At 41.1% G+C, this 26,861-nt stretch overlaps 3 protein-coding genes across 6 annotated transcripts; all 3 read left to right on the top strand.

Moving 5' to 3' along the window:
* The first annotated feature begins 1,188 nt into the window (after positions 1 to 1,188).
* LOC128436588 (SWI/SNF-related matrix-associated actin-dependent regulator of chromatin subfamily E member 1) lies at positions 1,189 to 9,512 on the top strand. 2 transcript variants are annotated; one of them, XM_053418368.1, is made up of 11 exons: positions 1,189 to 1,442; positions 2,220 to 2,268; positions 2,550 to 2,593; positions 2,768 to 2,872; positions 3,666 to 3,746; positions 4,080 to 4,211; positions 4,433 to 4,604; positions 7,028 to 7,200; positions 7,322 to 7,423; positions 7,942 to 8,203; positions 8,292 to 9,512. In XM_053418368.1, exons 2-11 carry the CDS (start codon positions 2,262 to 2,264, stop codon positions 8,495 to 8,497), a joined length of 1,284 nt encoding a protein of 427 aa, XP_053274343.1. In that variant the 5' UTR covers positions 1,189 to 1,442; positions 2,220 to 2,261; the 3' UTR covers positions 8,498 to 9,512. The 2 variants fall into 2 exon arrangements, with proteins under 2 accessions (XP_053274343.1, XP_053274344.1); XM_053418369.1 differs by lacking the exons at positions 1,189 to 1,442; positions 2,220 to 2,268; positions 2,550 to 2,593 and having other exon boundaries at positions 2,812 to 2,872; positions 3,866 to 4,211.
* Positions 9,513 to 10,999: 1,487 nt separating this feature from the next.
* On the top strand, positions 11,000 to 14,329 carry ccr7 (chemokine (C-C motif) receptor 7). 2 transcript variants are annotated; one of them, XM_053419333.1, is made up of 4 exons: positions 11,000 to 11,110; positions 12,566 to 12,615; positions 12,797 to 13,537; positions 13,670 to 14,329. In XM_053419333.1, exons 1-4 carry the CDS (start codon positions 11,095 to 11,097, stop codon positions 13,862 to 13,864), a joined length of 1,002 nt encoding a protein of 333 aa, XP_053275308.1. In that variant the 5' UTR covers positions 11,000 to 11,094; the 3' UTR covers positions 13,865 to 14,329. The 2 variants fall into 2 exon arrangements, with proteins under 2 accessions (XP_053275308.1, XP_053275307.1); XM_053419332.1 differs by having other exon boundaries at positions 12,797 to 14,328.
* A 2,111-nt stretch (positions 14,330 to 16,440) lies between these two features.
* LOC128437165 (tensin-4) lies at positions 16,441 to 26,756 on the top strand. Of its 2 annotated transcripts, XM_053419213.1 has the most exons (13): positions 16,441 to 17,684; positions 18,823 to 19,081; positions 19,968 to 20,262; positions 20,846 to 21,177; positions 21,268 to 21,363; positions 21,503 to 21,634; positions 22,647 to 22,739; positions 23,397 to 23,474; positions 23,815 to 23,877; positions 25,096 to 25,267; positions 25,412 to 25,480; positions 25,744 to 25,773; positions 25,972 to 26,756. In XM_053419213.1, the coding sequence occupies exons 2-13, from the start codon at positions 18,844 to 18,846 to the stop codon at positions 26,102 to 26,104; spliced, it is 1,731 nt and encodes a 576-aa protein (XP_053275188.1). In that variant the 5' UTR covers positions 16,441 to 17,684; positions 18,823 to 18,843; the 3' UTR covers positions 26,105 to 26,756. The 2 variants fall into 2 exon arrangements, with proteins under 2 accessions (XP_053275188.1, XP_053275189.1); XM_053419214.1 differs by having other exon boundaries at positions 16,441 to 19,081.
* The last annotated feature ends 105 nt before the right edge of the window (positions 26,757 to 26,861 follow it).

Here is a 26,861-nt window from a genome sequence, read left to right as displayed (position 1 = left end):
CCAATGGTCAGACAGGTTAAAGATAATACTTTCGGCATTTGTCAAGAGAACACCTCTGGAATGATACATCATAATAATCTAGCTGCAGGAGCTTCTAAAAATACCTCCACTGTCCTCTACCAGAGTCAACTTTCAAGTCTGCTTAGTTCCACTGCCTGACTCCATTTTGGAGAGCTCTGTATGGCTTAAGAACTGGGTCTGAATTTGCATTACAAGAACAGCTTTACGGGTTTTCCTCTGATTGATTCAAAATGTCACAGGCCCACTTCTGCCCCCGGGCGTCCGCAATCCCCCAGCTGTGGCAGGGAGGCCCTGTGTGAGTGTCCGCGTTAATCTTGCACAGTAGCTGACAGGAGGCATGTGACCTCCATCCTACCTCCAGATGTCGTCCATCACAGGTGTCCAGCGCTAAGCAGCCCTGCAGCCCATGCTTTGTGAGGAATCTGCTCTCTGTCCAGTCCAACAGCTCTCTGGTCATCACACGCTGAAAGAAACAAAGTTGAAGCCCCACACCTGGAGATGAGCTCACAACAGTGTGTGCGTGCATACTATAAAGGCTGCAGGTCAGGCATAAATCAAATAAGCTCTCAAGTGTGCAATGTAAACAGAAAGAAACAGGGTCACAATGAACACAATCAATTAACAAATCCAAAACAAGTACTATTCAGGTTGAATGAACAGAGATGTAGGCTAAATCCTCCAGGCTTAGAAGTGTTATCGTTAGTGAACACACTATTACAGCTATTGACCTTGGTGGCTCTCAAACAATGTGAACAAGAATGCAAAGTATTTCAGTTCTAACAACAAGGGACCAGTGAATAGGGCAACGTTGATTGTTCTCAAAAGCTTAGCAGCCTGTGAAGTGTCCACAAGGCAACTTACGCTGTGGTGACATAATAAATCATTCCAACTTTTTTTTTATTATGAGATTATTACCTTGTAGAGAAGAATGGGTGCTAGCTGCAGAGCATCTGCGCTGACATGACACATTTTGACACGAAGTAATGTATTTTGCAGTCAGGGCAACAATGTAGGTCAGCTTCTATATAACCCAGGAGGCTTCATTGTGTTTTTTGACAGGTATTGTGATGGTGCACATCTGCAGCTTAAAGATAAAGCTGCAGACATGAGGTGTATAAGCCCGTTGAGCAGCCCTGCCTTGTTATGGTACCTTTCTTTTTCTGTCCTTGAGGTGTTTCTGCTGTCACCTGCATCCATGGAGGCTGCAGCAGTGACAGCTGAGGGCGATGAGCATCAGCGGCGAAGGCAAGGCACCGCTGAGATGAGGAGAGGGTGGGGGTGCGATTCTGGAAGATTCTGCAGGAATCTCACGAGTGGACCCCATTTCACTTTAGTGGGGATCGTTTCTCTGAGCTAGGTGTGGGTAGCCCTCCTGTCAAAGCCACAACGTGCACACTGTGGTGGAGACTAAAGGTTTTAGGGTGAGTCGCTTTGGCCATCACTTCAGCACACATGCCTGCTTATCACCATTAAAACCAGTGGGAAGCCGTTCGCCTCTAGACGCGTCGGTTTGACTTGACGTTGCATGCTACTGTCTCTCCGATGTCATTTTCTTTTCATGGAGATGGCTACGCGACTTAAGCAGCTAGCTCGCCGTCAGTCCGCTGGTTATTTAGTCCAACTTAACTGAGCAGAGCTAACCACACGTATGCTTCGTCTGCAGTCAGAGCTTTATATTTAAAACACATGTAACGTCACCTCACTCCCGTTAACTACTGTACTTGCTGGATACAGCCGCAGACTAGCTAACCTTACGTTAGCTGAGGAGAACCTCAAAAGACTGCCGCTGCGAGCTAACACGAAAATGTGCTAACGCTAGCTTGCTAGCTAACTAGCGTTGTGGTTCTGGTAGCGATGCAGCGTTCGATCAGGTGAACACCCGGAGATACTGACGTTAACCGTTCATCGATTACTACGTGAAAACAGTCATGAAGTCACTGAAGGTTGAACAAATCCACGCTGGTATTGATATCAGTTCCCTCACGAAAACAAAATGTTTTCTGAAGTTATATCCACCTTTATTTCAAACTGTTCATAATCACGTCCAGTCCAAGCTAACGTCAATGCAATGCAGTGTTAGCGAGCTCTGCTATCTGTCAGTCAGTATCGGCATGTCTATGTTTTGTGCCACGTATGAATAACTGTCAACACCTTATAAAAAAAACTTATCCTGCTGTACTTCGTGTTGATTTGCATAGGCAATGACTGGAACAGACTGATTCCCACTGGTCTCCACTAAGATGTCAAGTAAGGAACTGGGAGGGGGGGTGTTCTTTACATCTCTGTCTGTGTTGACATTAAAATGAATGTTGAAATACATCAGACATACTGTTTTGCTGAAACGTGATCATTACACTGGAGTTTCATTAATGTCTTATAATCATTAAAGGTGAACTCCAGTGATATAGGTCTCCGCTGATCTGTGATGCTTCTATATGTAGAAAGTATTCAAAGATGGATTTTGGACTGGAATAAGTTTTCTGTTTCTTTGAGCTGATGTGTCATTTGGACCTTTTCTTTCACAACAGAGAGACCATCCTATGCCCCTCCCCCTCCCCCTGCCCCTTCAACTGTGAGTATTCAGTGTAACCAACACCAATCCCAGAATATCACCTGAGTATCCCACATTACACTGATGTTGGTGTTTGGACACTTCATTTTCAGTTCAGTTTGTGCTCTGTCAAATGATTTCCATTTGATTTTGAATCCCCAAGCCAGACTGACGAGCTCAATCTCTTTCCATCAGCAAATGCCCAACACTGCCGGGTTTGTGGGGTACAACCCATACAGCCATCTGGCCTACAACAACTACAGACTGGGAGGGAGCCAAAGCAGCAACAGTCGGGTAACGGTAAGAATCTAACATAGAGAAAACAAGTTGATCACAAATGTCAATAAAATCTATTATCTAACAAATAATTAAGTCTAACACGACACTGAACAGTCAGTTTGCTTTGTCAAGGCAAGACAATGCAGAAGCCTCTGGAATAGCACTGAAGCATTTCACAAAACAATGACCTTTACTTAGTTCAGAGCAAACAGTGGTATGTTTTTTGCATTTCCACTCAAAGAGCAGATATTGGAGAATAGTCAGGATTAGAGGTTTACTCCTGCTGTTTCGGAGACTGAATATAATATGCGTGTCATTCCAAACTCTTGCTGTCTGCATCACGGTGCATACTGGCTAAGAGTCCATCCGTGTTTTCATGTGTATTCAAATACCACCTGGCTTTCAAAGTCTGCATTTCTGTCAAGTAACCCATGCCATTAGTGTTGCCATGCCATTACAGACTCGCAGCTCAGCATGGCTCAGGCCGCTGAGCTGTAATTTAGTCGCTGCATGCAAGCTGTGGTTGGCTGACTCTGATAATGGCATTGTTTCTCACGGTGGGCAAATCTTAGCTTAGGTGAGATTTTTTTTAACTGCCAGCACTACTCCATGTGATCTGTAAGGTTCTGTCTTGAATGTGGCCTAAAACTGTCGTAAAAGTGAAAGTGAAAAAAGTGAAAAAAAAATTGGGGTTAAATGTCAAATTTCCAAAGTACGCACTACGCTTTATTTCACAAGCTCTACTCAGCTGAGAGTGTATAAATGGTCACTCAACACCGACATGTCTTAAGTTGACTCTTTTCTTTTTTAACAGAATTCTCCTGGAATAAATATCCCAAAACCACCAAAGCCACCTGATAAGCCATTGATGCCATACATGAGATATAGTCGTAAGGTAAGTACACAGTGTGTAACTGCTGCACTTTGCACCAGCGTGCTCTGCTGGAAGACAGGGATGCTTTGCTTTTAAAACATTATATCAGCTCAGAGTAAGATGTACATTTCTTTTTACAGACACTAATGGTTGTTTAATGAGGTAGGTGTCGAGCCGACATTGTCCAGGACTTAGCTAGAACAGTCCACATCACATAGTGGGATTGATCCACTTGAAGATGGAGCTTAAAGCACACGGCCTCCTCTGGTTTGTGACCTCTCTGCAAAGAGATAACCACCTATAGCACCTCCAATCCAACCCAACCCCACACACATGTCTGGTTCTCATCACCAGGTTTGGGATCAAGTAAAAGCCTCCAATCCTGATCTGAAGCTATGGGAAATTGGGAAGATAATCGGTGGCATGTGGAGGGACCTCACTGATGAGGAGAAACAGGATTATTTGAATGGCTACGAAGCAGAGAAGGTTGGTTGTTTTACAACGGGTGTTCATGGGTCTTTTCTGATGGGTGACCAGTAGATGTGTCTGTAACGGTTGTGGGTCCCTCCAGTCATCATTCCTTCCTCTCTTGCAGTCCTGAGTAAACCTCTTTCCTTATCCTGTCGTAGTTGATAGAAATGAGGATCCACATGTTGAGTGTGCTTGCAGTCGCTGTTTCCTTGTCATTCCTGTCTTCTCCACCGTAGATTGAGTATAATGAAAGCATGAAGGCCTATCACAACTCGCCAGCGTACCTGACCTATGTCAATGCAAAGAGCCGTGCTGAGGCAGCTCTGGAAGAGGAGAGCCGTCAGAGGCAGTCCAGACTGGACAAGGGCGAACCTTACATGAGTATTCAACCAGCAGACGAACCAGATGGTAAGGCCACTCAGCTAAATGCTTTGTCTCCCAAGTTTTAGAATAGTGGGACAGAGCTGTAATTACTGTAAAACCATCACACAGTGTTGCCGGGCCGCACACCAAGAGACTTGTGTTTTTCCCTCCTCCTACACAGTTACAACCATCCAGATTTTTGGTAATGCTACCTTTGAAACGTAATCTCTGCAGAATTGAACTTGATTTGCATTGCTCAACTTTTTACTTTTTGTAGGCATTCTTTGCATTGGTTTCGATGTAATTGCGTAATTTCCATATTTTTCTTGTCATTTCAAAGACTGATGCACACACCAGTTTGACACAGGCAAAAAGAGGACGTTTGAGTTACACCCACCTCACGGAAATTATGCTTGTCTGAGATCTGCCTGGTCTACAGGAGAAGATAATGATGGTCAGGAAAACGACAGATAAAACCAATTGCTATTTAGAAACACCCTACATCAAAACAATGTCAACAATGGGGCTGGTACCCCAGTGGGTTTTGTTCTCAGCAGACTGCACGTACGTCTAGGATTAAATAAGATTTAACTCTCCAGGTGGCTACATATTCTGATATTGTGCTTTATTAATAAATACAGTCTTAGAGAAATTCTTTCTAAGCTGCTGCCTTACACCACTTTCTCCTGCTCTATATTATCAGCAACAAAACAGCTCAGATATAGTCACAAGTCTACACTGTTTGTTGAAAGTTTGTTTTCGTTGTAATCTAATCATGACATTAGGGCAAACAGGATGTGTATGGTTTTACCTAAAATGTTTAATGCAAAATAACCTGAACCAACATTAGTCATTGCAAGGGGTTCATTATGCTAAAGTGTTATATTTGCTGCTGATGTTATGCTGCTTCACGCAAAAAAGGAAAATTGGAAAATGTCCCACACATTGGTGAGACTGAGCTCCACTGAATTTGTGAACAGAGGAGAAGCTTGATCCTTGCACCCTACCTTCTGAGTATGTTACCTTATGTGACAGTTCCCTGTTTTGCTGTCAGAGCACCAATGTGAGCACCATTTTCTGCTGTCTGGAAAGTTTCAAGGGTGTGCACATTTATTCACCGCAGCAGCAAGTTCAAGTAATATCCTCTGAGAGCTTTTGTATCTCAGAGAGGTTTAGCAAAGTTTTACCACAACAAAGCCAGCCAGGAGTGCCACATGGTTTATACTTCATTATCATGTTGAGCAGTGTTAGCAAGTGGAAAAAGGCAGATTAAAAAACGAATTCTGTTTTTTAAATGTATTTTGAATCCGGCTTTCTTTTTGCTGGCCTTTAATGTACCTTGTAAAGATGATACCAGTTAACAGGTTTGAAGAGTCCATGATCAAGTAAATCCTCTGATAAGTGCATGAGTCTATTAGTTTATTTGTTGGATTTGCTTATGTTTTTATTTAGGTGGCCATCTTGTAAATTAGTAGAAGGATAAGATGTACTCATTTGGTATCTTATATATCCCTTATTTAAATAGCCAAACTAATAGTGATTAATTATTGGTACGCAGTAAAGATGTGAATTAATAATTGCCTTGTAGACCTTGTAGATCCTCCATGTCTCATTAATTACATCTAAATCTAACAAACATGCCTGACCGTTTCTGCACATAGATATGCTGTATGTGAATCTCTGTTGTTGTTTTGGTATGGAAAACTAACACTATTGTGAATTTTTTGTTTGCTTTTGTTAGCTTTCTGCAGAAACATCCTAACTGACTTGAGGTTAGCTGTTTTATGTTGTAATGAAACATCCTAACAAAACGTGAGCAAAGGAGAAAAGGGACACCTATAAATGCACTAGTACAATGGCTATCAAAGCTGAGACCATAGATGGTTCTATAAGTATTGTAGTTATGTGTTTCATTCTGAACATATCCGCATGAAAGGCCCACTGATATTCAAGGGAATTCCTATCTGAATCCATCTGGTGTTTATCACAGCAGAGTGTGGATGATTATTGTGGATGATGCACTGTAGATGAACTCTTTGGATTTTACCTTCCTGCATCATCATCATCCTGTGTTTAAATTATTGTAGATTTCAGACCATTACAAGCATTTGCTGACGAATGAAAATAGCTGACTATATCTTGAAACTTCTATCCACATGCAGTGGGGTATAATTAACCACTTGTCCCATTCACCTAACAATAACAGTTTGGCTTTGCTTGAGGATGTATTTTGACGTGATGGCCTGTACTTAACTCTGACTCTATAAATATTGAGCAATATCTTCCTGATGTTTACAGTCTCTAGATACAGCCGTATTTGCATCCTTTTGTTTTGAATCATTTGTGCTGTAGTTTGCCAAAGCCTCTGATTCATGAAGTTAGTGACTCTACCCTTGGCCTTTTGATAGGCGTATGAAAATACATTACACAAGACAAACGTAAATCAAAAATGTTTTTCCCATCTTCAGATTACGATGACGGATTTTCCATAAAGCACTCAGCTGCAGCCCGTTTCCAACGCAACCATCGTCTGATCAGCGAGATTCTCAGTGAGAGCGTAGTCCCAGATGTGCGATCAGTTGTTACTACGGCTCGCATGCAGGTCCTTAAACGCCAGGTCCAGTCTTTGATGGTACACCAGGTATGATCACGCTGTGGTCAGGCTCTATTCTCCACATTATAGTGGGATATAACATTGACAGCTTTGTGTTTGTATGGGTTAAAATGTCATAACAATGGTGACTTTGTGTCTTGTGTCACAGAGAAAGCTGGAGGCCGAGTTGCTTCAGATTGAAGACCGCCACCAGGACAAGAAAAGAAAATTCATCGAAGCCACAGAGTCATTCGCAACTGAGCTCAAAAGGGTACGGCTTCTTGGTCATCACTTACTCGCACGCAAGCTTCATTTTGAATGTTTGACTGTACAGTGTGCAGCTCTGGTTATGTGCCCGTCTACATCTGTCTTACTGCCACCAGCTGCTGCTAACTCCATCCACATGTTCTGGCAATCATATTGCTGTCATCATTTATAATTTGTGGCGCCCATAATAACTGTTGTTTTGGAATGAGATGCAGCACTATGCAGCTGAATGCACTGTCCCCTCTCCACAACAGGCGGCGCCATTTATCCTTTAGAGAGCTACTTCCATTCACTGACTAAGAAGTTAACATGAGACACTAATGTACAGACACAAACTATGTTCATTCTCTAAGTGACATTATTGAATTAAATGAAGTCATTTCAGACTGCACACACACGGTCAGCCAAAACTAAACTCTGTAAAGTAAAAAATGTTGTTCCAATGAGCACATACAACAACCGTAAGGGTTCAGCATTGTTTTCATCTGTCAACATTAAAACCCCACTTCCTGCCCTGTCTAGCTGTGCTGTATGAAAGTGGAAGTGGACATGGAGAAGATTTCTGCAGAGATTTCTGCAGTAGAGGAGGCGGCTCGTAAACGGATGGCAGAACGTGAGAGGGATGCAGGGGGCCGCTGTGCAAGAGAGGCCCCCACCTGTGTCTTAGCAGAAGAAGAAAAACACATTTGTGCAACACATGGCAACAAGCCCGAGCTAAATCCTCCCAGTGAAAGTAGCAGCAAGGAAGGCGAGGACACAGAGTCCAACCCCACAGACGCACCAGGTGAGCCACAATTGGCTTTATGTGTGGATTCTGGTGCCATGTAGGCCGACTTGATTTTACATCATGTAACTTGGTTTCTTTTACTCAGTGAAGCCGAAGGCCTCAGAGGAGCTTGAGGCCCATCCAGGCAGTGAGGAAGGGGCATCAGAGGACAAGGAGAGTGTTCCAGAGGGAGCCATTGAGGAAGGAACCAGTGACAGTAACACTGGCTCAGAGACCACCTCTGCTCAGACAGAAGATGCCCCGACCAGTGAGCCATCAGAGGGGCCCAGCAAGGCGAGAGCAGCCCACTGAGTCTAACACATACCTGACTATGAACTGTAAGGCTGTTAGGTCTGTTAGCCTATGATCACCTGATAATATATATTGCACAGTATCATCTCAGTTTGTCAGTGTTCAGGTGGGCTCAGTGTTTAACAAGCCTGATGCAAATATTATGTTTTAGTTCAGTTTGAAAACACCAAGGCTCACAGACATGGGCTGAATCGAAATAAATAAAACATTTAGAGCCCTTGAAGCCCACAAATCAGTGGTCCTGTCTGAAAAATGGCGGCAGAGTGTATCACAATGGTCCATGTGAGGGAACTATACAGTGACAGGCCTCATTGCCATTTGAAAGAACTCAGCACATATTGATACATATCTCTAGCACTATGTCTGGCATGTCCCTGATCGAAGCAAATTAAGGCTGGCTATATGAAAAAAAAGCTGTCACATGAGACAAACATTGTTCAGTGCTATATAAACCTTGTCTTTTGTATTGTAGTGTCATTGTTGCTTTTATTGTTATTTCTGCATGTTGCGAATTAAAACAAATATGTTGGCTGTCTTGTGAAGAGTGGAGCTGAGTGACCATCTCCCTGGCAGGAGAATATTTGTTTACTATCAGTATTACAGTGACAGTATTGTCTCAGGAGATATAGTCCTTAGTAGTAGTTATTTTTTGTTATTTATTATCAGCAATTTTATTATACTTGTGTATTGGTTTTTCTGGGCCCAGCTGAGTCAATCCATGAGTAGCCTATACCACATGATCATCAGTTCTGTAAAATGCTCAACTACCAGTGTTCTCAAGTTTGCTTGCTGTCAATCAAATCAAAAGCAGTACGCTTAGAACATTTCTGTGTTGTTGTCAATATTGCAATTTTCAGCAGAAGACTTAAATGTACCGTAATTGTGTAATGAGGTTTGATAAAACATGTATTTTCATGTTGTCGTAAAACAGCTTGAGGAGCAGTCATAAACATGCAGTCTTGAAATGAATTTCCTTTTGCATATTTATACCAATAAACTTTTTTACCCTGAACAAGGTCTATCTTCATTGAAAAAATTGAAATGTTTGATGTGGTATAAATGTACATTTATTATGAAATGATGTTTAAATATGCATAATTTAGTTTATATAGATGTCATTTTTGCCGTACTTAGTGAAAAACTATTCTCTGATGATCAACCACAAGTATTCTCTACACTGGTGTGCAGATCCGTGCAACACACATTGACTGCTGCATATAGTGCTTGCATATAGCTTGTTTGCCCTGTGCCCTGTGCACAGGTAGGGGAAGTGGGTTAGACAAGGGGGAATTGTAATGATTTCCTGTTTTTCAAAACCAGCAATCCTCCCCCGAGGGTTCAGTTGTGCCAAGATCATCATTACTGACCAAAGAATGACTGACACCTGACAATAGATTTATGATGTATGGTTTCAGCTTCTTGTAAAGTGGTGCAATAATTACTTTTGATAGCAAATGTTAAAAATGCACATCGCATTGTAGCTTGCTGTTTTTTGTACTGTGCGGTTAGCACTACCTCAAGCGAAAGCAAGAAACCACAACCACAGATACAGGTGTGCAGAAGCATGTGCAGGTCTTGTGAGTTGGTTAGCAAACAATATTTCAGCTGTCCAATAGAAAAAGTCTATCTCGACTGTATACTATGTTACAGTGTATAGTAATACAAAAACAATTGACGTAAGTAATATTACTGTGTAACTTCCTTTATTTAGGAAAAGGAGGCTGCATCAAATGTGAACATTTAACTAAATGCAGTTTATTACTATGGTCATGCTAATAAAGCATCTGAGTAACAGGTAACAAGTAGAATAGAAGAGCTGAACACAATAAAACAAAAAACTGATAATTGTACACAAAAAAGATGAGGCATATTGTTGTTTACCTACAATATTATTGAACTATTGAATACATAGCAAGTCAAAGTACACGTGTGGTTTTTGTAAGCCATGTCTGATCTCTTATCTGCAGACTGAATCGTGTGGTTCTGGACAATCACAGATTCACTGAGTGCATCAGATTTCCCTGAAACTCATTTACATAAAAAATGCCCTCTGCCTCTTCTTTTTGAGGTTGTCTCTGACATGCAAACATAGTCACTGACAACTGATAAAAAAAAACACACTTACTTAATCACACAAAAATGCTCAACTACACATTCATTTAACACAAATTTGGTTTGCTTATGTTTCCTTGTCTTTTGGAAGGAATTTGTCTAAATGTAGTAACATTTTTATAATGTTAATATCCCTTCAGAACACAGATTACAAACAGACTCCAGGGAGAGAGGTTACAATTATATCCTTAAAGTCACAGTGGCCAGTCTCAGGTATAGCAAATACAGTACGTTAATCTAACCATTGCAGCGCATAGTGATCTAGTCGTATATATTTTAATTAACAGTATGTTACAGCACCAATAATAAAAATCGGATAATATTTCAGGTGGAGTCTGTGGTTTTCTCAGTTTTGTCACATGATACTTCAGGGCTGGCTGAGGGAGTCTTTTTTTCTTCATTTTAACAAGAGGAAGCAAGCATCAAACACATTCAACTCATTTGTGTTTAGTGGCTTTACCTACAGCGTCCTACTCTCAGTCAACATGATTTCCGTCTGTGGTGAGTACCATCACCGTTCAGATTTAAGGATGCGTTGTGCATTGTGCTGAATGAAAAACATCAGAATGAAATTTAAAGAGATATGGTTCGAGAGATTATTAAAACTCAAATGTATTTAAGTTCAAATCAGATGTGAAAAGGGAACTTCAGCTTGCAGGTCTCGTGCCCTTTACAGCTATCAAATGAATCAGGGCAAGTCGTTTTTGTAAGTGATAACACTGTTTATTCAAAGTTATTTGTAACATGGACACCCATGTGGGAGTGCACGTGGCGGCATGGACATGTCTTCAGAGGTTTATCTTTAAACCATGCTGTACGTTATAGCCATTCATCAGTCAACATTATTGCTGGAGTCCGCCAACCACAGTCACTGCTAATACTAATACACACTAATATTTGCTTTATTCTAGAATTGAAGAAAACTATTTCTCACAGAGGCATATCTTTTTTTTTTCCAGAAATACATCATGCAGACAGAGTTTTTATCAATATCAACTTTTCTGACCAAAGGAGCAGTCTGTACTGAAATATAATAAAAGATATTCACCATAATAGCATCAATAACTGTAAGACTAATGGTTACTACTCATAGCCTTTATAAAAGTATACTTTATGTAAGTCATTTAATATATAATAACCTAACATAAGAAACCACATGGCTGCACAGGAAGCCTATTACTTCTTACATTTAGCAAGGCAGTGTCAATAGCATTCTGAAGCACAAAATATAACCAGGAGACAGCCACACTATATTTAAAGGGAATTCTACATAAAAGTTCCTTTATTAGTAATATGGGTACCATTGTAAAAACAGATGAGCTCTGGAGGAGCTTTGTAGAGGCCAAGAAAATAACTCAAATATTATTTCTCTCGGTTTGAAGATGTTAATAACAAAAGTATATATTACGAATTGGTTTTGTATGAGAGGTAGTTGTTCTTTAAGATGTAGGCATTTACCAGGTAGGTAGGGTAGAATATAAAGCAGCTGTCAGTTACTTTATGGGTAACTGTAAGGTATAAGATCAGAAGTGTAGTATCACTTCTGAAGTTTATCCAAACTAAGGACTCAAGGTCAGGATCATAGACTGTATTATAAAGATGGATAATGCCTCGCCACATCCTTCCACTTTGCCTTTCAGGTTGGTTCATGTCCCCACCATTAACATGGAGGAAGCAGGGTTTATGACTAAAACTGGAGACAGCCACTAGGGGGTGATTCTAGCTGATGCTTTGGCTTCACTTTTGTCACGATATCTTGACCCTTTCCTGTGTCAGTTTGACCATAATTTTGTTAACTGTCTCATTTGAGTCCCCCATCTTGATAGGCATGCAATACTGCACAATACTGATCATTCTATTACTCTATATTATATCATCCTATCACTATGTTTATTAGGGATATTTTCTCTCATTTATTACCATGTATTTTCTTCAAAAATGTACTACATTTTTCAGGTCTTCAAAACCTTGTGCCATCTGTGCTGATATGGATAATGACTTTTAAGGTAAGTGAAATAGACAATATCTATCGACAAGTGGTGAAAATAACCAACCACAGCCTCCCGCTCACCATTCCCTTTAAGGAAATGATCAGTAAAGATTTCCCAAAGTAAAATGTGTCAAAGGGCAGTGGAAACCAATTAGTCACATTTTTCTATTTTATGTGTGTTGTGTCTTTGATTTCAGTCTTGCTTGGGTCAGTTCGAAGAGAATTCAACTGCCATGAACTACCCAGAATATAACTACTCCAGTGTGGATTATGATGACTATCCTATACTTTGTGATAAAGCATCCAACCGCCAGTTCCGTCTCTGGTTTATGTCCACCTTCTACTCCCTTATCTGCTTCCTGGGGCTGGTAGGAAACCTACTGGTCATCCTAACCTTCTTCTACTTCAAGCGCCTCAAGACTATGACAGATGTGTACCTGCTCAACCTGTCCTTTGCAGACCTGCTCTTTTCTCTGACACTCCCCTTCTGGGCAGCCAACTCCATGGCACAGTGGGTGCTTGGCCTGATAGTGTGCAAATCCATGCATGCCATTTACAAGGTCAGCTTTTACAGCAGCATGCTCCTTCTCTGTTTCATCAGCGTGGATCGCTACTTTGCAATCTCCAGAGCAGTCTCCGCTCACCGCCACCGCACCCAAGCTGTGTTTTTCAGCAAGGTGTCATCAGCTGTCATTTGGATTATGGCAATGCTCTTCTCCGTACCAGATATGATGTACACCACCATCAACAACAAAACCTGCACCCCGTACTCAAGCAGTTCTGACCAGCTCCGCATCGGCATCCAGACAGGCCAGATTGTTTTGGCCTTTGTCCTTCCACTCCTGGTCATGAGCTTCTGCTACAGCAGCATCATCCAGACCCTTTGCCAAGCTCGTAACTTTGAACGGAATAAGGCCATAAAGGTGATTCTTGCTGTGGTAGGTGTCTTCCTGGTCTGCCAGGTACCTTATAATCTGGTTCTATTTTGGATCACAGTAGTTACAGCACAAGGGGGAACCAAGGACTGCCACTATGAGAATCATCTCCTTTATGCCACCGATGTCTCCCAGGTTTTGGCCTTCCTGAGGTGCTGTCTAAACCCCTTCGTTTATGCCTTTATCGGAGTAAAGTTCCGTCGCGACCTCCTGAAGCTTCTGAAGGACTTTGGATGCATGAGCCAAGAAAGGTTCTTCAGGTATAATTTCGGCAGGAGGAGGAGCTCCCTGGCCACCGACACTGAGACAACCACCACCTTCTCTCCATAAAGCTGTGTCAGTGTGAACAACAGCCTATTCAGCGCATCACAACCTGGACTGCTGATCATTTGAATAAAATGTCTCAAATCAACAGTGTATCTTACATGTACAGAGCAGAAGTTGACTTTTAAATGACAAACTATTGGAATTGTTGCTGCTTCTTTCGCTGCTTTTTGGGGTTCAGTCTTGCGAATTAACATCGCAGAAAGCTTTGAATATATTTTTCTTTTGGCTACAGTGTACAGTATTTCAAAGAATTCCCAGTGTTAATGAAAAACCATATAGTGTTATTATTTCACCTTTTGAACATTAAACAAACTGAAGAAAAAACACTGGTATACTGTTTTTATTGTGATGAATTGTAATGGATTTTTTGCACAGTTTAGTTAAATAAGTCTAAAGTCACTGAAATTCCAGATGCATTAACGGTGTTGCACAAGGTCATCTTTGTCATGAATGATGAACTGAACTAATCAGTATTCCTAAGATGAATGTGAACGTGAGTGAAGTTCACTCCAGCGAGAGTGAACTTCACTCACGTTCACGTCATTTTTTAAATCATTATCGTATCAAGCCATCATGTGAAATACCAGGAGTGAGAGAAAATACGTGGGTGGGTGTTTTTAGGGGTGACTGGCACGCACACAGGCCCCAGGGCAACGCCCCCCGTTCACACTCGCTACACACACAATGATCAGATCAGAGCTCGTTCACGTGAAGCAGCCGGTCAGTGACTTTGTAGAAGAACAGTGGAACAGTGAAACACAGAGTTTCTCTGGTCACAGCTGCTTATTGATCAGAGCACAAGCTGCAGCTGGTTTGTACCGAGCTGGAGTTTCTGTTTCCTCCTCCACTCTGACCTGCTCTCAATTTAAGTAATAAACACTCATCACTAGTTATCAGGAGCTGATCAGCACATGAAAAAACTTGTTTGAGTGTTTGTTTTGCTCCAGAGTTTATGAGACAGCATGAAAACATCATGAAAAACGACTCGTCAACATGTTGTGATCAGTACAACATGAGACGTGACCCTCACAGTCAGGACTTGGGTTTAAGAACTAGTGCAGTGCTTGTTCTGTTTGGAATGGGCTGTTTGATTGGCCTGATGTATTGTTGGTTGTGGCATTCAAGAACAACCAGAATCAGTTTCTTGCAGTGATATTCAATGTTTTTCATAAAATGAAACTGAATTGGTTTGATTACTGTTGTCACATGTGACATATATAAGTTCACGCATTGCATGTCAGGCCAGTTTTGACCCGTTGGCTGCCAGTTGTCCATCAATACTGTTTATCCAAGGACATAGATGAAGGCATGCAAAACTAGACATTTGGCGTGTCCAAATTGCGCTAAATTCGACACTGTCTTTCCTTGGAATACAGACAGACAGACAGACAAATGTCTGTGGAATTAGTAGTTAGATTAAAAGTGACAATAAAACAGAATCAAGGTTCCACAGTTTGACTTCACCACTTTGAACTTTGAACAACTCTCAATCATTAACATGGAAGAACTGCTGCTAGCCATTTGCCGCGTAGATTGAACTTGATTTCTGGGTAGTATAATAAAGCAAGCATATACTTGTATAAAGAGTATAAAAATACAGAAATACAAATCATCTACATTAGAAAAATGTAATATCATCAGAACGGTAAAAAAGGGTCCTAATGTGTTATAAGGCTTATTTATATTTCTTCTCTCACATATCATGAGAATCTTAAATGCGACTGTAATCTTGCAGCAGAAGGAAAGAATGCATGTACCTGCAAGACTTAAATTTAGATTAGATTATAGTTAATTTATATAAGAGATGAAGGGGAACAAGGTGTGACTTTTACTCAGCTGAAGGAGGAGTGTGATTCACAGCTTGACAGAAGGTAACTGACAAAGCCATGGATAAAATATATCTTTGTTCATACGCGCAACATTTAACAGCCACGAAAGCTACTGATACATATAACAGGTTTAACTGAAGAAAGATACACTACATAAACTAGTGTAAACCTATTCTGAGTATCATTAAGATGAAAATTATGAGGAACACAGCCGCAAATAATGTGTCCAACACAAATTATATGTATATAGGTATAAGAGTTGACCCTTGGTGACATTGTCATTAAAGGTTACCATACCAAGGTTACCCAACCCTCTAGAACAGGGGTGTCCAAACTACGGCCCCCGGGCCATCTGTGGCCCGCCATACATTTTAAATTGGCCCGCCTCAAAAAAATTAAAATTATCAAAAAATAAAAAATAAAATAAAAAATACTATTTTTTTTTTTAAACTAACAATTTAGTAGCACTTAAATGGCACTTACTTATAGCACTTTGTAGTTTTGCTCTATTTTTGAAGAAATTGTACTTTCTTGATTCTTGTTGTTCTGGGTTTGTACCCTCGGGTACCCTTGAATTCACTGATTGTAAATCGCTTTGGATAAAAGTGACAGCTAAATGAATTGTAATTTAATGGACTATGGCCCACAGTACAATGTGGCGCCCAACTCACCCCTGACCAGCCAGCTGTCCCTCAGAACGCCGCCACCCCCCCCCCCCCCCGCCCTGAGCGACGCAATTGAGGCGCACTGTCAACAGTCGGCTCCAGGGCAGGGGGGCCTGGCGGCGTGAGTGGCCCAGACCTTCAAATTTATTTTCTGTATGTGGCCCTCGGGAGAAAAAGTTTGGACACCCCTGCTCTAGATAAATAGCTGTGTATATTGTTGACAAACACATTTGCCAGAAATCTCCTATTTCCTCTCATCAAACTGCCAGCATCTACTTTTAATGTCAACTATTTGACACTGAAGGTAAATTCAAGATTTAATTGAAGAGCCTGCCAGTGTTTATCAGCTGCAATGGTCAGAATTGTTCACAGTTTTTCCAGCAGAACCTGCTAAGGAGCTAAGTACAGAATTTCCATATTAATTTTATGGACAGAGAAAGATCATAAAATGTCTCAACTATGAGGGTAGAAATAGAATGGTTGTGTCTTATTATAAAAACAGTGACTAATTTGAATGGAGAAGCAGGTTTATGGTAAAGTGTATCTTGGGAATGTATCTGATGAAACCAAATGGTTTATGAATAGCTCAATCTTCAATTACGCACAGTCTTTTTTCATTCTTTTACACACCAGATCTCAATGTTTATATGGGGACATCACTGGACTTTAGGCTTCAGGTGAGCAGAAAGACACAGAGCGGATGGACATGCATCATTAAATTATCTGCAACATCAGATGCAAGAGGCCAGAAGTAGTGGAAAGGAGATAAAAACCCAGTAGATCTCAGGGTAGATGTGGCCACAGATATGAGTAGTAGAGTGAAACTGATAGGTTCAACAGCTTTAATTAATTTATCAACCATACCAGCGAGATCAGACACATCAGATAAAAAGCTACTGTGGGTCACTGGTCTAGCGAGATGCAATACAACAGTCAAGGTACAGTATTCACTCCAGTAAACACTTATAATGCATAATGCAGCCAGTAGTTTAATATAATATGTTGCAAGTGTTGAAACACAGCATACATATATGCACTACATATCGAGTAAAAAATTTAAATCACAGCTTTACATATTTTAAGATGAATGTGTTTGTTGATCTGAGAAAACTCTCCCCTCCAGTCATACACTTTACACAGCTAAGATGACATCATCAGTTGGAGCCGCAGGGACTAGTGATCCTTGTTGCTGATAGGCTGAGTGAGAAAAGGGTTGGGACTTCATTAATAAAACCATGAAACACACATGAAGTGTCAAACCAAAACAGTGAGCAGTCTGAGAGAAAAGACAACATTACAGCAGTAGAAACCTGACCAGAGGAAAACAAGGTAAGATGGTCTTCCTTTTTCTTCCTGAGACATGTAACACAATGAAGAACATATGACAAGATGAGGTACGCACTGAATGGACACATGGGGAGAGTCGGCTGAGGTATTGCAACCTTTTATTACATATTTAGAACAGTTGACAAAGCTATGTATTATAATTTTATGGCAACCACTCTATAGACCTTTATAGTTATATGTAGTTTTATGGGTGTAATGTTGGAATTATGTGTCTGTGTCTATGGTTTGTGCCATGTATATGTTGTATTTGTGCATTGAACTATTTTGTTGCATTGCCTCAAGTTCATTATTAATATAGTTTATATTGTGTAATAATTAGTGCAGCAGGTTATAGTACGGACTATCCGTATGCTCTCATTACCTAAAACAAGACGTGCTGAATAATTCAAAAGTTATATTACAGCTTATGTGATGATTGAATTCATGGCACATCATTTTTCCGACAGGAGCTGCTTCTCAATCCTAAAATAATTTTGAATGTTTTCCAGAAAATTGCAGATTTTTGCAATTCTGCTACTTTCCCAAAATACGTTCACCATTATAGATTTGGCTGTTGTAGGAAAACACAAGCGTAGTTATGGTAACCATCGGTTACCTGGGTGACTCACTGAGCCCCACGCCTTGTCTGAAACATGGAGAGGGAGGCACAGCGTGACCGGCTCATTCCTCATACTACACACCCTTTCCCGAACAAATATTCATGCTGATATCATCATTGAAGTAAGCCGTTTACTAAGCCGGTGTAATTTCTCATTCAGTGGTTTTATGCATTGGTTGAGAAACAGGTGGGAAAGATCCAGTAAATGTCAACATACTGGAATCCAGGTTGCAGGTTCAAGTTGAACCTAATGCTTGCAGAATTGCATTAAAATGCAATCAAATATCTAGCAAAGAACATCTGTTCAAATGTTGCCAAGTGGGCACTTAAATCACCAAATATTGAAAGAGTTGAGGATGTGTTTTTGTGTAGAAGATAACTTCCTTTTCTAACGATATGAGTTTCTTGGAAAAAACGGTTTATGATGAGTCTGTTTTGCAAAGAGGAAAAAAATCGAGGCTGTAATTCCAGGATATTGTAACTGATCTCTCTCCATTGTATTTGTGTCTTTCGTTGTCACAGAAGACGGTGAGCTCTCCTAACATGATGCCTACAGCTAAAGGCATGTCCCACATGCTTCCCAACCATGTTCTGAGAGTGGGTCAAACTATTCGCCTGGACTCTGCTCAGGAGACAGTCAATAGTCAGCCCAATGGTAACCATGGTGAGGCTGATCTCGACATCTCCCTGAATAATCTCAACCAGCTCATCCTAGACTTGGATCCGACATTTGAACCCATTTCAGTCAACAAAAGTCCGTCTTGCATCAGCCCTACCGCAGGTACAGACTGTTTTGTGTACCTATACTATTCAAACTTTTCTAACGCCTCATTTCTGCAACACAGTAACCAGGTCTCCAGAGTGCATCAAAGGGAAAACCAAGGCTACAGTGGTGTGACGCAGAGCAAAGTTAAACCATAAAGCTAATAGAACACAGCCTGGGGCTTTGGAAATTTACCCGCCCTTTTTGAGATTTGAGATAAATATCTTTTTATAATGGGGTAATTGCACAACCTCAGCTGTTCTGGGATTACTGCCCAGACAAGTGCCACACCCTGCACAGGCTACAGCCACAGAAGCAAACCAACAAGTCACACATGAGGTTGGAACAGCAGTATCTTCCCTGTGCAGTAACAGGGATGACAAATCAGACAATTCATTGGTCTATTTCATCAGTAAATTAAATAAATCAAGTGATGTGTTGATTAGTACTCCTGCTGCATAATATAATATTGCCACAAGTAACAATACTCACCTAGTTAGAGTCTAAAAACCTTCATGTATGATTCTGTATGAGTATTAGTCATAATTATGTAACAGGGGCCACGTGCCTGTCTTGCCCACAGGCTGCAGTGTATTCCTAAGGGGCATATACTCAGTCTGACAGATCCTCAGGTGCACACGAACAAGTTGAGACAGAATCAGTACAAACTCAATTGAATGCATTCAGTGGACATACTCTAACAGGTCCATGCATGAAAATTTGAAAGAGTTTCAGCAGCTGTGCATTTGCATGGATGCCAAGTCCCTTCTGCTGAAAGAAAACCAAAACATGAAGTCAAAGAAATCAGGGATCATGCACTGTTTTTCATATCCCTCACAAAATTCCCTCCTATAGTCTTTATTATTGTTCTTGCCAACACTTTCTTCTCTATCCTTCTGCTAAGATGAAGATATCTCCCACTGCGTGTTGGTCTCTAGAGGATGCACCCCACATACCATGGTCCAGTCTGTGTCACCCAGTATACCCATCCCTTCACGACCCGGCCCGCCGGTATTCTCCAGCTCCCCAACATGCTCACTGCCTCCGCTGCCATGTGGAAGTGCACCCCGACGAATTCCCTCAACAAAGCAGGACATGGCGTTTTCGCAAGGATCCTTCTTGCCAAACCCCAACAGAAACAGTGGCATCTCGCTCCTCTCCATGTCAACATGCTCAGACACCAGCTACATCCTTGGCAGGTAAAACTCACTGTTAAAGCACGGCCTGCCATTAATCAGGTACGCATGCTGTACATGCAGTCTTCCAGCGTATTGTTAATACTAGTGCAGTGCACATTCTGAACATTTCTGTGTGGAAAGGGCTGTTTGTTTTGCCTGTGGTGACGCTGGTTGCAGTTTTCTCACAGAAACTGTACAAGTGACCTGCAGTAATTGAGCTGCAGTAAGTAAAGACTTGCTGCAGGAATACGTCAAAAGAACCGCTGCTGCACAAAGAGCTGTCCACCTGTTTATTCAAAGTTCAGAGAAGCTCAACTCAGTGCACAGAACCGTGAACCGGAGAATTAGTTGTTGCCATTGTCATGAATGCGCCCGTTGCTGTGCTTTTTGTCGTGATGACATGTTCCCAGCCCCCGCCGCTACAGGGCTGTGGTCACCTGTTTAATCTGTTTGTCCAAATTTTTTATTCGATACTGCACTGCCTTGGGCATGCAGTGGGAAGCTGATCAAATAAATGATCCTCAATATAACAAACAATATACAGACAGACAAAGATTTCTGGAATATGACCAATTGTAAACACTTCCTCTTCCATCCTGCCTAGCACCCTGTCCTTGGCCAGTGAAGATGCTGACTCTCCAGAGTCCAACCTTACCGGTACGTCCGGCTCCTTCAGTGATGTGTCCCCGATGAGGCTGTTTGATAACAGGGACAGCGCAGACAGGCCTTCGCTAAAAAAACAGGGACATCTGCAGGACCTCCAGAGCAAAGGAGCACAGAGCAGTCCAGCTTCACTCAACGGGTCTTTGACTGACATCCCTGTACTGTTGGTGAATGGTGCACCAGAACCAAATCTGCACATCAATTCTCCTGGATCAGAAATGGACTTGATACAGACTGTAACTGTGTCCCCCTCGAAGCCATTCTCCCCTCACAGTGAGTCGCAGTTGTCATAGTAGTCCAATATACTTGCAGCTACCACATTTTACAACACTATTTGACATAACTATCTTTATGATTGTTTAGGTTTCCGGGCCCATTTTAATGGCAGTCAGCCCTCAATGAAATTTGTCATGGACACTTCAAAGTTTTGGTTCCTTCCACATATCACCAGAGCAGAAGGTGAGAGTCTCAAAACAGCACTTCATGAAGACTATATAGCTTTACTCTAGCTCTCAAGTTAATTCCTCTGATAGGATACAGTTCTTTTTTCACCTCGTGATACCTCTAATCACTTTCTGTTATGTTTGATTCATTCTAGCTGAAGGTCTGGTAAAAGACAAGGAAGCAGGAACATTTGTGGTGAGAGACAGCACCTCTTACAGAGGCAGTTTCGGCCTGGCCATGAAGGTGGACCAAAGTCCCACCAACTTCACTCCTTCCACCTACCCAGGTAAATTGTTTGACTTGTCAGTTGTTGTTTTATCGGACCTAATGAACCCTTTTGAATCACATGCCATTATAACAAACAGCAGTGTTTGGTCGGATACAGGACATTTTGTGCCTTGTATCCCGCAGCTTCCACTTCCAGGGACAAACAATGTGTACACGCTGTAGCAGAGAGCTCATTGAGCTCATTTGTCTACAGCAGAGACCTGAGAGGCACAGGGAATCACTTACTTAACTCTGCTGATGTGTATGGTCATGTCTGACGGCATCGAGCTATCTGTGGTGAGGCAGGAGACAGTGCTGTTATTTTTTCCACCCACAGTATGTCCTGTGTAAACACAAAGGAAAACCAGCTGTTTATGGAACTGTAAGCAATCTGAGAAGAAAAATGGACCTCACTCACAAAACAATTTTGAGGCTTACTTCATTTACAGATCTATTTTTTCAACTGTTTTTGGAATGAGGATATGAAAGACATGCGAGCAGTGTGTTTGCACTAAGGCCATTTCAGTGTATGCAAGCTTACAGTGTGCTGTCTGTTTCAATCTCCTCTGCTGGATTATATCTCCAAGGATAATCAAAACACAATTATCCTTGTTCCAGGGAATTCACTATAACCTTTTCTCTTACAGGGTTTTTCAAGAAAAGTTTATAGTGGACAAGAATTTTGTTACACAAAATTATGAATGATTTATAAGATGTGATGGAAATGAAAGATCTGAAAGTAAAATTTGATTGAATAAATTGAAAATAAGTGGTGGCTAGGGTAAAGTACCCTGTTACATAACGGAGTTACAGGCTATCCTATCATTTCAAATGTGTTGGTTTGCTGTGTGATCACCTTGCTTTTTGTTGCTGAGGGCTGTATGTGGTGCAGGAGACTAGAACAGAAAGTGTATCAATTAGAAGAATTCATAAAATACAAGGTATATTAAATAATCACTGCCATTGCCCTTTTATCATGACACTTAAAGTTCAGTGTAAAATTTCCTGACATTTGTCCTTTATTAAAACAGGAGAGAGCAGTTCAGACGTTGTCAGACACTTCCTCATTGAATCATCAACTAAGGGCGTTCGGGTCAAAGGCTCTTCTCAGGAACCCTACTTTGGTAAGTGCAGTTAAAGCCTGCAACACCTACAGTTACACATCTAGAAGTTATCAGCTTTTCTTAAAATGCACTCCTACTCAATATGACTGCACATCCTGCTCTCGTGATGTCTGCCCCACCAGACCTGAGTCAGCCATGTCTAGCCTCATGGGATGTGGGTGGGCAGCAGCGCAGAAATCTTGTTATTTATTCCAAAGGATGAGGTCACAGGGCGTGTCCTCACACCCACAGAGCCATTATCAAGGATTATCATTGTCTTCCCTCTTATCAGAGTCTAAGGATTGAGACTCATGCACTGCTGTACCAGCCTCATGGGTGAGGTCAAGAGAAAAGGAAATCATGTCGTCACATTTCTTCCTCTTTGGTCTAGCTGTGAGCTGAAGTCAATTTCCCATTGCAAACATTTTTTTCAAGTACCATTGCAGTCACCTGGTTTACTCATTATAATATGAATGAAATAATAACCATTTTAAATCTCTACGTCTTCCTATCTCAACAAATATATCCAGATTCCTTGTCAAACAGCTAAACTACCACACACATCCATGAAAGAAACCTGAGCAAAACACCAATATTTATCTTTCTGTTTTCCAGAGTGACACAGTGAGTTTCTCTGTCAAGCTTTGACAAAACTGTGGTTTTCTATTACTTTTAAAGGAAGTCTCTCAGCCCTGGTCTACCAGCACACTATCTCCGCTTACGCTTTACCCTGCAAATTACTGCTCCACTCTCAAGGTGAGAAAGTCAGCCTATAATGTCGAGGGTTGTGTTTGTGTGTGTGTGTGTGTGTGTGTGTGTGTGTGTGTGGTCTAGGTTGTACTTATTTTGTGGGGATCAGAGTCTGTTTAGGCTATAAAATAAATCATTAAACTTTAAGGCTATGCTTTAAGGTCAGGGTTAGAGTTAAGTCGGGGGGGGGGGGGGGGGGGGGGGGGGCTAGGGAAGTGGTAGGTAGGAGAGGATGTAGTGAATTTTCAAGAAAGTCTTCAAGAAATTAACGTTGTCGAGTCAAGACTCTGTGTGTGGGGGTTTGTGTGAATGTGTCTGTGTGTTATTGTATTATTTGCGTTCACAGATCTGGGCACAGCAGAGCAAAAGACAAATGACAAACCAGCCCCAGACGGCAAGAGTAAAACGGGTAAGACAACGTAACATACAACTCACCCCTGTTTATCCCCATTAGCATATAACCCAAGGTTTTACTAGAGAGTTATAGTTTACCAACTTTCATAAAAGAAATTCTCACTGAGTGATACTTCACTTAGAGGGAAACAGGGAACAACATACAAATGAGGAAGCTACACAGGTGCTTATCATTGAGCCCAAAGGAGAGGAAACGTCACATTCAAGCCACAGAAGTTGTCTGAAACTTCTTTCATGTGTATTTAATGTACCGTCCTTACGTTTCTCCTTCTGTAGTTATAATATGTTGCAGCCATGTTGGAGATGCTAACAACAGCTCGCGAGGACAGCTAGCTTGCTAATTGAGGAGAACTGTGCCTGTTTGGAGTCCACAGGTCTCCCTCTGAGACATAACAAACATTTAACATAACAAACATTTAAATAACCTGATCGCCATGTTGTTTTCAATGAGCGAAAACAGATAGGAAAGGAAAGGAAAGGTTCCCTGACTTCTGAGTCAGATCTAAGACCCGTGCAGGTTAACTCACCCTCATCACAGGAGCCATTTTGAATGATCCTGGCGGGAAAAGCAGACTCAAGTGTAATAAATGAGCTTGAGTGAAGGACGCTGCATCATCCTCTGTTCTGTCAGCGCAGGAAGTGCTGTCCACATGTTAACTGGAACAGACATGTAATGACAGTGGTTATAACTAGAGTTTAGTAGCAATGAGGAGTCAATAGTCTGATGTTAGCCTTCAAGACAATTGCTTCAATGACTGTTTGTTTAGTAGGCCTAAAGATGTAGTGGAGAAAACGTACAATATTTACCTCTGAAATGTGGTGAGCTTGAAATATTGAGTAGCCTCCATCGTCCCGTAGTGCACTACAAGTTTTTATCATGGCTGTATTGTAGCTTATATCATAGTTTCCATTAATTTCCATACATATTTCATGAATATCTCTTTCAATTCAATTCAGCTTTATTCGTATGGAGGAACCAAAAAGTCCCCACTATAAGCAAAACACATTTTCTGTATATTCCCTTTATTTCAACGTACACACACACACAGTGTTGCGAAGTGCCGATGTCCTTTTTCCTGTGTGTAAAATAGATATGGCTTAATCACCTAAAGGTCCTGGAAGGAGCTGGAGGGGTCTTCAACCATTTCAACTTATGTTGCTACCCTACATGTTTAATGCTCATATAATAACATGGGGTTCGTCCATTCCATAGCATGCAACTTCATCTACCTGAATGCTGTTCCCACCGAGATGCTGACGGGCCCTTGTGCCGTTCAGAAGGCAGTGTCCTCAACATTTGGGAAGGTCTCGGGGTCCTTCATACCAACCGTGGTCAATCTGAAGGTGTCGTTGAAGGGTGTAACACTGACAGATATCAACAGGAAGTAAGAAAACACACATCCTGTGCACTTAGTGCTGAGATCCTACTTACAGTACACAACAAACTCATGGTGGTTGTGATATGTGGTTCTTGTGCAACCTTCTGTTAACACTGTACATTTCTAACTCCATAATAATTTTTTCCACAGGCTTTTCTTCAGACGCCATTACCCTGCTCACCTGCTTAGCTACAGTGGTGAAGATCCAGACAATAGATTGTGAGTATATTACAACAACTTGTAATGAAATAAAAGTGATTCTTTTTTTTCACATTTGTCAAACAAATCTGTTTTGGAAACATTATGTGATGTTCATTCAAGTTACTTACTGAGAGTAAAGAGCTCATTGATCAGCTCATTATTCCTGTTTAAATGTTTTCTGTTTGTCACACTAATTCACCACCATATTTATAATGTCTATTGGTCATTACATGGACTATCAAATCTCACCATTTTATTCTTGAACTGTTTTACTCTCACAGGTGGATTAAAGGTTCCACATTTGGTGCAAGGTAATTTTTGCTTTTCAAGCATATAATTACTTTCTATATCAGAATGATGTTTTGTATCTGACTGTAAAGTCTATGTTTTGAGGCTTTACTATACTGCAATACAATTGCTTCTACTGTGCAAAATATGTTAACTTATACTTCTGTTTTGTTGAAAATGAATCCAAATCTAATCGTTCTGTTGCTTCTTTGTTCCGCCAGGATGTTTGGCTTTGTGGCCAAAGGCATCGAGGCTGGTGCGGAGAACGTATGCCATGTCTTTGCAGAGTATGACCGACTGCAGCCTTGCAACAAGGCTGTCGAGGTTATTCAGGCAGCCATAGCCAACCATTAAACACACAAGCACTGATACAACTCAAACAGCTTGCAGCGTTAAGGCTCTATTTAATGCTGTCTGTATGTACTGTCCTTTTCTCAAGTAATCTCTTCAGCACCAGAAAAATGTAGACGCAAAGAGCTTAGCATTTTTTTTACATGGTCAGATGATTAAAGTCATCGAAAAGGCAGTTGCAACCACAGCATATGTTGTATGAAGACTGAAGACTGAGGAGTGGTCTAAAAAGAAGAGACAGGGCACCAATGTATAGTATGATTGTAATTAAATGGCACACTGCTACACAACATCACTGATCTCTCGCTGAATATATGAAGCTGCCCAGAAAATCATACAATGTGTTATTGTGTAAAATGTTAAAACCAACATCTTGCATATTCAGGGGGGTGCAGCAGTGTATTGTGTCTTGTTTTTAACGTTGAATGAATACAATGGAAATTGAAGTTTAAATGTGTTCAGCTGTCTGAAATATAAATCAGTGAGGGAATTTGAATGTTCTTTAATGAAAAGCACTTGAAATATTGTTATGTCCTTTAATTTCAAAGCAGAGTTTTTGCATAATGTATTTATTATACTGCACTGTAAACAATTTCTTTCTGTATATTAATGATACTATTTTTCAAATTGATACAATTAAAAGCTACACATTGAACTCCTGAGGTCGTGAACGGGTGGGTGGGCCTACACATGTTTATTTGTGAGTGAACTATCTTTTTCCATTACCTCAACATCAAAGCGTCTGTACCGAGTCTGAACA

This window comes from Pleuronectes platessa, chromosome 3 (genome assembly GCF_947347685.1).
Source record: "Pleuronectes platessa chromosome 3, fPlePla1.1, whole genome shotgun sequence".
Lineage (NCBI taxonomy): Eukaryota > Metazoa > Chordata > Actinopteri > Pleuronectiformes > Pleuronectidae > Pleuronectes > Pleuronectes platessa.
This window is presented reverse-complemented; position numbering and strand designations above follow the sequence as displayed.

What these genes read in the sequence shown, in the direction of transcription:
- LOC128437165 (XM_053419213.1), top strand. Translation starts at nt 18,844, where the DNA reads ATGATGCCTACAGCTAAAGGCATGTCCCACATGCTTCCCAACCATGTT. An exon ending in TTGCATCAGCCCTACCGCAG is followed by an intron (nt 19,082 to 19,967) that starts GTACAGACTGTT and finishes CCTTCTGCTAAG; the next exon opens with ATGAAGATATCTCCCACTGC. An exon ending in ACCAGCTACATCCTTGGCAG is followed by an intron (nt 20,263 to 20,845) that starts GTAAAACTCACT and finishes CATCCTGCCTAG; the next exon opens with CACCCTGTCCTTGGCCAGTG.
- ccr7 (XM_053419332.1), top strand. An exon ending in TATGGATAATGACTTTTAAG is followed by an intron (nt 12,616 to 12,796) that starts GTAAGTGAAATA and finishes CTTTGATTTCAG; the next exon opens with TCTTGCTTGGGTCAGTTCGA.
- LOC128436588 (XM_053418368.1), top strand. An exon ending in ACATGAGATATAGTCGTAAG is followed by an intron (nt 3,747 to 4,079) that starts GTAAGTACACAG and finishes TCTCATCACCAG; the next exon opens with GTTTGGGATCAAGTAAAAGC. An exon ending in TCGCAACTGAGCTCAAAAGG is followed by an intron (nt 7,424 to 7,941) that starts GTACGGCTTCTT and finishes TGCCCTGTCTAG; the next exon opens with CTGTGCTGTATGAAAGTGGA.